Source organism: Neolamprologus multifasciatus, chromosome 4 (assembly GCF_963576455.1).
Source record: "Neolamprologus multifasciatus chromosome 4, fNeoMul1.2, whole genome shotgun sequence".
Classification (NCBI taxonomy): Eukaryota; Metazoa; Chordata; class Actinopteri; order Cichliformes; family Cichlidae; genus Neolamprologus; species Neolamprologus multifasciatus.
In genome coordinates, this window is record NC_140442.1 from 4,947,112 (window position 1) to 4,959,514 (window position 12,403).

A 12,403-nucleotide genomic window follows, 5' to 3' on the forward strand; every position below is an offset into this window, starting at 1 on the left:
ATTAAAAGTATTTAAGCCCAGGGAAAGGTGAGCTCTGGGCCAGAGTGCCATTAGTGTGGTTACAGCTAGTGAGCTGCGTGTCTGTGTTTTGACTCTTTTTGACTTACTTTTTACTTTATTGACCAACGCTTGAGTTTTGTTTGTTTTCCTTAAATGGTGATAGCGGATTGTCCGTCTCTTTTACTTGAGCTACTTTAATAAAACTATTTAATTTAACCCTTTTGCCTCCTTTAATCTTTTTTCTGACCCTGACACTTTTTGTTACTTCCCCCTCACCACCTAGACCCCTCAGGGGAACGTAACAAATGTTATGGGGAAATCCTGGCGAAACATGAAACCAGGTAACACAGCTTGTTATTAAACACATACGCTGCGTGTCTCTACCTTGACTGTTACATTATTAGTATGAGTGAAGTTTGCAGCTTGCACATAGGTCCAACAGAGATCACAGCATACCCTACTTTGCTGTCTTTGTTATTCCAATGGGGACCATACTGTACCAAATAAAGGTCATGGTGTATACAAATAGACTTTTTTGCAAATAAGGCCATAAACTCCTGAAAAAAGGAGAGAATGAGGGAGCTTTTCATAATAAGGACTTTTTCCACATAGATTTTCTACAAGCAGAGGATTTGCCCCCTGTTGGCCTTTAGAAAGAGCGCAGGTTTAAGGTGCTTCCAAGCTGGCTTCACGGTTCAGATGTCCATCTTTAATATACAAGCTATGGCCCTTGGCAGCGCTTTAGTTAGCATTGTTAGCATTGTTGTGTTGCAGTGTGGGAGTGGGCTGTGCTTGCTTTTTTCTCAGAGCTCAGATTTAAAAAAAGAAAAACAAACATTCAGGGCTAACCCTGCCAGGCTCAGTGCAGGAAAATCGTGTAAAAATCTCAAGAGTTTAACTTGTTGGTTAAATAGAGGTTACAAAAAAGTGCACTCTCAGAGGTGTTATCTTGGCTAGAGACTTGTAAGTGTTAACTCGTCTCTTTACCTTCTTCCTGTGGTCCTCTGCAGAGATCTCTGTCAGCCTGCTGTCGGTCATTGTGACATTCTGCGGCATCGTCCTCCTCTCCGTCTCCCTTTTCGTTTCCTGGAAGCTCTGCTGGCTACCATGGCGGGACAAGGAGGGCGGAGGTCTGAGCCTGACATCGGGGTTGCTTCCCGGAACCGCCGGTGTCGGAAACCTTGCAGCTGCCGGGGGCTCGTCACTCTTACCCCCGCTGTTGCAGAGGAAAGAGGGCCACTCCTCGTCCTCGCTCTATCCCACCCTGGGCCAGCAGGGCCAGCACCACCCCCATTTCTCTGACCTGGTGGGGCTGGAGAGGGGTGAGGTCGGAGGCGTGGTTGGAGGGCCAAACGAGACCCAGGAGCACTCCTACCTGGACATGGACACCTACCCCAACAATGCTGGTGAGAGAGCAAAGACACGCAAACATTCATTTCAGCCCGGCTGAAAGAGCGATGCAATGTCTCCGTCAATACCCTCTCATTTTAATATACTCACAGAGTAGTGAATTTAATACGTTTACCTACATGCTGTAAAATAATTTGTCTGAACTGTAGCACTATGATGAATGTTGACCATTACTGCGTGTATATAAATGGGCTTCAGTGGTGCTACATTCAAGGAATATTACTTTTTCATCGTACTGGCGTGGTCTTTTATTACAGACATTTATTTAGTAGTAAAATTTAAAACACGTGGTACACACATCTTTTAAGATCTAAATGACAAAAAATATAATGTGCAAATTTGTTATTTTATTATTTTTTTAAATAATTTTTGGAACATATGATGCAGATGAATTGCTGATTTACAACCTAAAGACCTCTGATTCCTGCCACCTGATAAATATATCTTTCCATTTAGCTCTGTTTTGTTCTTCTTGAATGCTGAAGGAACTCTACTAGAAGCTCCTTGGCTGCTTAACTGTCCTTAGCAGCTAGTTTTATCAGAGCATGCTTGCAGAAAACACCTGCATGCAGACCACAGTGTCGATTTCATTTTAGCTTATGAGCCACACACAGCCCAATTCCATCTCAAGGGGGATGAACTGGTAAAACCGCTGCCTAATAACCTGAAAAAAATACTCTGTCCAAAAATTCCCTTTCTTTTTGGCTGAGTGAAAACACTCTGTCCATTTAGATAATAGATTACGAACATCCTGAGATGTTTCAAGAAAAATGAGGACAACTTCAGCAGTATATCTGAGTTGTTCCCACATTCAGTCAGCATACTGTCATTATAAAGAAACACTGCTAAATTAAAGAAGCACATGATCAATTCTTAATGAGCTGCAGCACAATGCTTCCTTTTGCAAAATACAGGGAAAATTCCCAAATCTATGACCTCCTCTGCCATTTTCACACTTTGCAAAGTCATTCGAGCGGCCGGTTCTGCCCCCCAGGCTCTTAGTTTAACACACCTGCTGTAGAAAATAAATTAAGCGTACTGAAACCCAAGTGAAAACAGATATGCCCTGAACAAACAAGCAATCTAATTAAAATGATTAACATTAATATTAAATATATTGAAGACTCTCATTGGATTTTGCCTTTATTATTATTGCCTTTATTACTATAATGATAATATTGCACTATATGAAGATGAGAGAAGTGATGTTATATAATAGAATAACACATAAATAATCATTAAATGATAACAATTCTAATGATAATAATCAAATTATCAAATTAAACCATAGCTTTGCTTATCGAGTCTTGTCTTTTTTAGCAGATTAATTAAATTCAAAATCCAATTGCGGTGCCAAAAGAGTTACATAACTGTAGAAATCCATAATGATATTTCAACGTCAGTATCACATATCACAGTTAGTAGATGGTAATGTGACACCATTATTCCTATGCATTTACCTCTGACTTAAAGCTGGGCTCAAGAGTTGGGAGTTTGCCTTGCAATTGGAAGGTTGCCGGTTTGAGCCCCAGCTTGCACAGTCTCGGTCGTTGTGTCCTTGGGCAAGACGCTTCACCCGTTGCCTACTGGTGGTGGTCAGAGGGCCCGGTGACGCCAGTGTCCAGCAGCCTCGCCTCTGTCAGTGCGCCCCAGGGTGGCTGTGGCTACAATGTAGCTGCCATCACCTGTGTATGAATGGGTGGATGACTGGATGTGTAAAGCGCTTTGGGGTCCTTAGGGACTAGTAAAGCTCTATATAAATACAGGCCATTTAGCATTTTTATGCATTCTCGCTGTTTTTTGCTGTTTTGTGCTGTTTTGACTCAATTGCAGGAATAAAAGACAGCCTTAAAACATACACCTGACTTTAAGCCATGCTGTCCAAACAGCATGTGATGATGGGGTTTTTAGAACTGGCCTGTCAGCTGAGCACAACATTATACAAAAACAGGCAGCAATTAGAAAAAGAAGCTAAAATAGAAACTGTTGTCAGAGATATTTTGGACCTGAGTTTATAAAAACAGCTCTGAGTTTTCATCCTGGAGTTTTATTTATGCTGGCTGTCAACGCTGGTGCACGCTGTTTATCATTATTCAATATCAAATGTTTGCTGGCTGCCTTTATTGCAGTTTGATGTAGCCTTGTTTCACATCTCTGTATGCCTTTAATGCTGGCTCATGTTCTGCTATTGTAAATATGTCTGCTCATTCCTTCACTCCCCTCAGCTGGTAAATCACTGCCTGCTAAATCAAAGTACAACAATCAATGAGATCAATGTTGCTGACAAAAATGCAGGTCTTTAGTGGCACTGTAACAAAACAAAACAAGCATGTGAGTCACCGAAGATTTTATACTCTTGTAGGAACTCTGAAGCTGAGTCAGACGTCTCCAGACGTTCCCAACTCAGAGGGCGGAGCCAATAAAGACCTGCCGAACGCTCACTCCCAACAGCAGGTCACCCCTCGGTCAGTATCGAGTGTGTGTGTGTTTGTTTTTCATTTAAGTCCGTTAGCGCTGGCGTTTTTGTCGCTAAATTCAGAGACAAAGTGGGAAATAAAAACAGGAGTGAACTTTAACCCCCGAGCTGGTGATCATTACCGTGCATCCATTTAACAAACACATCAGTAAATCAATAAGAGGAGGACTCTACCTTTATAAAATGTGTTTTTGAAAACACAATCGTGAAAAGCGCATTACTCAGGTTACAGCGGTTTTAATCTTGCTCTTTTTTAATGAACACTTTTGAGGTCCGTAAAGCAAAGCGTCTGCACTGCTTGTTTTGAATGTTTTTTTATGATATCGCACTTTGTGGACACATGGATTTTTTTCAAAGCAAGGGCACAAATGTCAACTCTATAAACACTAAAGTGCACATTTTCTGAAAAGTGTGGGATTTTTTTGACAGAATTATTATCACCACGAAACTACTTTGCTATTTGCTTTTTTCCCTTCATATATTTGCAAGCATTGCAGCTGCACTGTAAACATATGCATAGAAAAAGGTGTGGGAAATCAAACTGTGGGTAAACTCCAATTTAGAATGTTTGCCCGTCTCTGTATCTCCGATAATGTTGCAAAATCACACTTTTTTTGTGACTACATGTGCGCATTTGGTGCGCTTCCTTTAATATTCACCCTCTGAGCCCTTTTATCTCCGTTTAGGCCCAAGCCCATGACTCACCAGCTCTCCAGTCCCGATTTCCACGGAGAGGAGAAGGAACAGGTAACCAGCATTGGGCAGATTAAACCGGAGCTCTACAGACCCAAAGGCGACCAGGGCGAAGGCAAACAGGGCGACACCTGCGGCAAGATCAGCTTCCTCCTGCGCTACGCCTTCAAGTAAGTCAGCAAGTTTGCACCAAAAGCAACCTGCTCTCACCCTGCCAATGTCCTCTAATGTAAAAAGTGGAGAATTTGAACATTAATAAATCATTTACCATACATAGTTTAACGGTGAATGGTGCAGCTGTTACATCACCACACAGCTGGGTTGCACTAGCATCTTTGTGAGGCTGTTATTGAGTGAGCATGCAGTGCTTTCAACGAATTGGTAAATACACACTTACACAGTCAGTAGCTTGGAGACTTCCCCATCATAAAATCATCTGTCATAAGACATTCAACACAAACCACCACAGAATGTAACAGCGTCTTTAGTTTGAGAATTATCACACTAATATGTACGCGTTTTTGCATTTTCATTTATACATTTAGTGTTTAGTGTTAATATGCACATATGTTAATTAGTACTAAGACTGGCAGATTGGGATATTTTAGTCAGGACTATAGGCTGTAAATTAAAGATAAATGTAACCACTGTTGAGAATAGATTCCTTAATGTACATCAACGTTAAAGAGAATATAGTTGTGATTGCTTGCAACATTATAATATTGTGGTAATGAGTGTAAGGATACAAAATAGAAAATAGGCCTTGGATGGGAACAAAGAACTGAGGTGCAGGGCAGAAGGACAATCAACCCCCACCCCCAGGGCATGAAACAAGAGTTACTGAGGGTGAGGGGCAGACAAAGGGCAAATGGGCACTACCATAAAAGGAGATGGGTGTCAGGGTGTCAGCACCCTTGGCCACTGTACTAGTGCATTTCCATTGTGGGGGTGTTTACTGTAGGGGGGAGGAGACCAGAGACTATAACTGTAGCTGTTGTGTAAAACTCTTCAGATCAACTTTAGAATAGGACTGCACAGGATGTAGTGTTGATCTCCAAATGTGCATTTGTATTGGGATTGGGAAATAAAGTGATACCTTGATACTTGGAAACATCTCAGCGTGATCTCTACCAGGACCAAAAGAATCGCAGAGACCGGCGTTGTCTCAACACCACTAAGATCTGTTTTGTGAGTTTTTCAACTGCCAGGTTGGTGACCGCGAGTGCATGGGTGTAAACCCAACAGAGCCACAGGCTGTTAGTACAACTACAGTCAAAGTTAGCCAAATTATTAATTATATGTATACCTGGTGCTCTAATAAGGGTCAACAGCACAAATAAGGTTCAGCGGTTCATTTAGTGGAGGTGAAGCCTTGCAGACATCCTAATTAAGTTGGCTGGGTTAGAAAAAAATAACACCCTGCACAGTTTTTATATAGAGGAAATAAGCTCCAGAGCCCCAAACCCTTTTTTTAGCAGGCTATAAACATGTGGGTATTTTAACATGGGCATCTATGGGGCATGACTCGCCTCGAGTGGCTGCTGCAGGTACTATAATTTTTAGCACTTACATGTTGTCTTCATTTTTTGGCTCTGGAAGTTGCTGGCTGGCCTGGGCGGATAGACCACTGGTGCCATGCATAAAAAAAGACTGCTAGCCTGGTTAAAAGACGAGTAGATAAATAAATCCAGCACCCTGTAGATTCTTGTGATAGCAGGGATATATATTTGTAGAATTTTATCCCTAAGAACAACGTCTCAGCTTTGCATGATGAAACCAAAACTGGTTCGAACTACCAGCACGTCTCCGTTGAATGCTGATGCATCTGTTTTTCAGCCACTTTGATCACGCAAGGTTGTAATGTCGTTCAAATACTAAGTCAGGTGCCGCAAACAGGCACTGATTTGCTGAATGTCTTTATGGCACAGAACAAAGAGGATGCTTCTTGGGAAAATATCTTCCAGCGTGTTTATCCACTTCAGTAGACACAAAAAGAAATCCTCCAACTGAAGTAGAGAAATTAAGTTTGAGACAGCGAGCACTCTCGTTCTGAGCTAACTTATCACCAGCAGGAGATGTGAGAGTTGTTGTCTCAGCTGTGCTCTCATTTGTTTATGATAATAAACTGAAATATTAAGGTTTTTAAAATGAGAAAGTGGCATCTGTGTCTTTAGATACTGTGTGGCACAGACTGCTGTACTTGCTTTCCTTTTTTACTCCTTTGACGACGCTCAGTCGAATGCTCTCGGCTGGAGAGCACGGGTCTGCTGGGTCTAAGTATGTAACTGTTGGCTGCCATGCTGTGCGGGCTGGGTGTGCACATGAATGCGAATGTAAGTCGAGGTGCTGGCGGGTTGTGGGAAGGAGTGAGTCGGCTGCTCAGCTGGCAGCCCCCATTTCTGCCTGCTTTGACATGTAGAAGCACTGCGATGGGCAAAAGTGCTGATGGTCAGAAAAGAAAGGGAGCGAGAGGCCGTTTCGGTCATGAATTATATATGGAGAGCCACTTTAAACAGCAACCCTGTCAACACATAATAACACCAGGCTGTGTTATAGCTGAAGTTACAGAGAATTAGCATGGGAGCTGGTAGGAGACGGCGGGCAGTGACGAAAACGATTCGTGTGCCCTTTTTTTCTCCCCCCATTTATAAAGTCACACGTTAACTTCTGCCTTTCTGTAGTCGCTTGTAATGCGTCACGTTGTTTCATTAAGGCCAGCGAGCAGATGTAAGTGAGGGGGAAAGGTCTGAGATGTAGCAAAAACAAGTGTGGGTAGGTGTGTAGATGCACACGCGAGGTGTTGGTGTGTTAGTGTCGCGGCAGTGATAAGATTGGTATGTTAATGTGTGAAACCCCGCTGTTTGGAGTGTAACATTCAGAACAACAATGTCAGTCTTCCTCAGATCCTGTGGGAAAGGCATTTCTATTGACAATCCCATTAAAAGCTGACACATTTCCACTGTGGGAATAACAGCTAGCTTTCGGGCATTGTCTGCCAGGAATACGGCTGTAAACTTCACTCTCTGTTCAAGCAGTAATAGGTATATTCTCTGCAGGTTGCCTCGGGGTTTGTGTAAAAACCTGGGGTTTGGTTCGAGCTCATGTCTTGCTCTGTAGTAAGACATATGAGTGCAGGAAAACCCGCAGCCATGTTAAACTATCAATTAACAGGTAATGGAAAATTCATGATAATAAGAGAGAGGTAGATTTGTTTGGGGTTTTTTGTTCACAAGCTTCCTGCCATTAAAGCGCACTGATACATTAAGGTGACCGCAGAATCTTTGCTGCCAACATATCCCCAAATCACACTGGATTAAATGATTATTTGATACATTTTTAAATGACTCAGGGCTTTCATGTTAAAATATTTACCTGCCCGGAAATGTAATTTCCTGCAGCAGTTGGTGCTGCACATCTTCTCCCTTATTCGGTGTGATTGTCGACTGGTAGGCATGTTTATCCGATTGCTTTAATTGGATGTGATGCAGAGGTAAACATGTGTCTGGATTGGCCACGGCTGTACTGAATGCTGCACTTGGACAGAGAAGACATAACTGCCAGGGTCACTGCCAGCGTTCGCCCTGCTGATCCTTCCTCAGCCCCAAAGTTCACGCTGTTCTCCTTAAGGAGCTAATGAAGTGCTGACACACTGGTTAACTCGTAGAGACACAGTCTAACGAGGTCTGATTAAAAGCCTCCGAGCCATCTTCATCTTCATCTGCTAATTAAATACATAATAAACGACTTGGGAGATGCAGCCATGACGGTGTGATGGAGCGTTTAGATGTTAGGGCATGCGCATCAGCCTGCTTGTGTTTGCACGTGTGCGTTTGTGGGCATGTTGCACGCATGTTTGTTTCCATGACAAAAACAAAAATGCTCACACTCCAGTTATAGTGCTTACTTGTGCATTTATAAGGGAGTGTGTCAAAAGTGCTATTTTTAGATCAAAGCTGCTGATAGCATTATTTTTCTGTTTGGAGAAAAACCGATGTAACATACAAGGTAGAAAAACCATAAATCCACATGAGAAATCAAAATTTTGAGGTTTCTAGGAGCTAATACTTTGACCCGTTTACTGGAAGAAAAATAATCAGAATTTACAACAACAGTTTAATTGTTTAACTCCTTTTTAAAGATTCTGTGGCGCATAATGGTAAAATAATCAGCAGATAAATTGTTAGTGAAAGTAATTGTTAGCTGCAGCCTGTTTTTATTTATTTTATATATTTATATATAGGGATGGGTATCGTTTAGGTTTTATCTGATACCACTGGTGCCAAACCAGTACTTTTGAAACGGTGCCGGTGCTTAAACGGTGCTCAAACCGGTGCTTAAAGAATGGAGAACACAAAATTGGTCCAAAAACCTCTCATGTTCAGCTGTTTTTTTTGTAAAAAGATAACAATGTTAGCCTTTTCTGTAGCTATAGGGCATATATGGTATCACTCTTGGCTGGAAGCAGTGCTTAAACAATGGAAAAAACACAAACTTTGTCCAAAAACCTCTCGTGTTTAACTGTTTTCCACTTTTTCTTTGGTCATTTTAGCCTTTTTGGCCAGGGTGAAGGGAGTATCTGCCATCAAACAAGAAGACAGCCGCATGTAACTACGACGGTGTTTGCTAGTTCACCTTACATGCATTAATGTAATAACGTGGTTAGCCTACTCAACGTAAATTACACACGAACAACATGAAGCTACTCACGCAGAGAAGAACGGCTGCTGCTGCATCATCATCCGTCATCATTTCTGCTACACTAGCAGGGCTCCGGGTCCAATAACAGGCACCACACCCGCAGTAGATGTGCACGGTGTGAGGTCTCGCAGCAAGCTATCAAATACGGTGCATTTGTTTCATCGGATTTGAGGTGTTACTTCCTTTGACAGTATCACAGTATCACCTTAAAGCACTTGTTTGCATATTTTGCTGTGAAGTACAGCCAGACTTTTGACCACTTCGCCTTGGGCATTTTTAATCTGTAGCTCTGCTCTAAAAGAACGTACGTACCTGGACCCGCCTACTATCCTCGGAAACGTAAAATGATTGGCTAGAATCTAAAGTGTATCACAGCTCAGGAAAAAAAAGCACCGAAATAAAGCACCAAAATGTGCGCTGCTTTTCGGTCTGGTTACTACCGTTTATGTCAGAACCGGTGCCATCATGGCACCGGACACCGGTACCCATCCCTATTTATATAAGAGTTATAATTAATATTACGGGCCTGTTTTACATTTGTTTAATTAAACAATCCTGTAACAGCAAAACTATTAATTGTGACGTTTAGTTGCATGAAAAGACCCATCAGTCACCGTGGAGGTGATGGACACATGCAGGTTTCTATTTAAAATGCCAGTGAGTGTCCGAGGTACGCTTTTGTTTACTGTTGGATTAAATAAGGATTATAAAACCACAATGTGTGTTTCTGATAATCGCTTTACACCAAGGATTTCTTTTGGTTTGGTTTCCAAACCCACAGAAAAACCTGCGATCAGTGGGGTTGCAAATAATTTTTAATTCAATAATTTCACAGTCACTAAAAGGTGAAGGTTTTCACCATAGAAAAAAAATTGCTAGTATTGCTGGTAAGGTGTAGCTTTCAATCTGATTTATATGTTAATAACTTAATTCTTACTAATTTTGTTTGATTTTCTCTTTTTTTCTTATTACTGGGAGTAGCGTTGTGTTAACAAATATAACATCTGCATGAATGCTGCCAACTGAAAAAAAAGGGGTTTCTTTGGGATGATTTTTTACAGGAGTACAGGAGTCATCTCACAACTTCTTTAGATTCATCCCAGCATCTCTCCTGGAGCTCCTGCTCCCTGTTTGGGAACCACCGCCTTAGGCAATCACTGTAGTATTGATTAAATGTACAAGAAATATGCAATCAGTCAAACAAATGTGTTTACACTGATAACTCTGACAGCTGGGTGCTTGCATGTTTTCGTATTTTAGGCGTTTTTTTGTAAAGATTTTGAATCTGTCTCTTGGGTCACGTATTATCACACGTGATGTAGAAAAGCTGCAGTTTGCAAATGTTAAACATGCACTTGTTACGATGATTAATCCGTACTCCTATGAAATACATTAATTTTCTTGTTATTGGCTAATAAATTATTCATCTTTTTCTGCTCGGCTCTTCTGCACCAACATCTCCATGACCCAAGCGACTACAGATTAAAGGGTACTGTGTTAAGGTTAATTAATGAGCTCAGCGCTGGACAGACGCGCTGGCTGAACATCTGTGCTTGCTGCGCTTACATCGCTGATAGTGCAACCGAGATACAGCTGCAGGGATAAGACACAAACACACACACAGACGCGCACACCAAACAAGCTATTCTGGATACTCTTTACACCAGAGACGCTGAACCTCCCACACTATTATACGTGTATATGAGTTCTGCTGAGGTGTTTGGGTGTGTGGGGAGGCTGACCCTGTCTAGGGCTCATACGCGTTCGTGCAAATTTGTGAGACCTCTGGCGTCTTGGCTTTTTATATACAAGTTTAATGGAGTTTTCTGTGTATGTTTCTCGCAGTACGGAGCAGTTGGTGGTGAAGATACTGAAAGCTTTGGACCTGCCAGCGAAGGATGCCAATGGCTTCTCTGACCCGTACGTGAAGATTTACCTACTGCCAGACAGGAAGAAGAAATTCCAGACAAAGGTGCTTCTCACTCCTACCACACTCATCCTTAGTGGCAAACTGCTCACTCTGCTGTGGATTAAGCTCACACAATAAAAGAATCCCCTTAAGATTTAAACAGCATCACTTTTTTGTTTTCTCCCGGCCTGTTTCCTGACGCACTGATGGCCCAGCCTTCCCGTGGAGAATCGTTACAGTTCAACTAATGTAATCTAATCTAATCTGGAGCATAATTTATTCAGGATAATGTTCTTCTGACTATTACAGGGCTCTGCTACTCAACTCCTGCGTGTTATTTTGGTGTTTGAGGACAGCTCAGTCAATATTTGAGTACATTCCGGGACATTCTGTACCAGGAAACGTACCCTTAGCCCTTGAAAAATCCTCCTGTCTTCTAATTTATTCTCTGTGGAAAAGCTCAGAACTTATGAGCTCGGTGGCCTCACAAATGTGAGTTGTTGTTCTTTGTGTTAAATCTATAAATATCACCAGTAGCGCCCTGTCTCTGAACTTGTGAACCTATGTAACATGTAAGAGAAAACAGAATTAAATGATGTGCATTTAACACCGCTCCTGCTCGTATGGGGGTTTCAAATTCAGTTTCACTAACGGCCACAATGGGAAATGAGAATCACATCAAGGCCCAGACATGCTTTAATCACGTCAAGGGTTATTGACCCTCGACCGGTCCACAAAACAGTTTATTAGCCCTTATAACATTTACTCAAAAAACAAATAAAAGATCTATGATCACCTGTATTATGCAGCCGAGGTGCTGTGAAACTGGTTGCTCATAGAAATGAAACTTGGCCTTACAGCTCCATCGCTTTGAGATTGGCCTCGGAGAAACATAGTCGCAGTCGTTCAGTGCAGCGACTTTCTGAAGCAGAGTCTGTGACTCCATATCTCGGCTAGATTCAACCATCAAAATGACAAGGCAAAGGATGTTCTTTGAAAACACAAAACTGTCTCATGGAAATGGATAAAGGGACCTCCCTTTACACTCAGCTATACTGCTGAAGCCCTGAAGATTATGGCTATAAAACAGGGTTTGGGGCCTTGGTCTTTACTACAGACATTTCTCTGGATTTTTAAATTATATTTTGCTCCATCTTTGCTACAAGGTGGTTTTTTTAGGGGCGGGCGGGTTGGTCTTTTTTATGCTGTGAAATATT

General features: G+C 41.9%; 1 protein-coding gene across 2 annotated transcripts in view; it reads left to right on the forward strand.

Moving 5' to 3' along the window:
* syt3 (synaptotagmin III) overlaps positions 1–12,403 on the forward strand; it is a 47,506-nt gene that overhangs the window by 18,895 nt on the left and 16,208 nt on the right. For both annotated transcript variants that reach the window (XM_085157026.1, XM_085157027.1), the window contains 4 exons: positions 1,011–1,406; positions 3,773–3,875; positions 4,573–4,749; positions 11,123–11,249. In XM_085157026.1, coding sequence (XP_085013152.1) covers positions 1,011–1,406; positions 3,773–3,875; positions 4,573–4,749; positions 11,123–11,249 — 803 coding nt within the window. The remainder of the gene's footprint in view (positions 1–1,010; positions 1,407–3,772; positions 3,876–4,572; positions 4,750–11,122; positions 11,250–12,403) is intronic.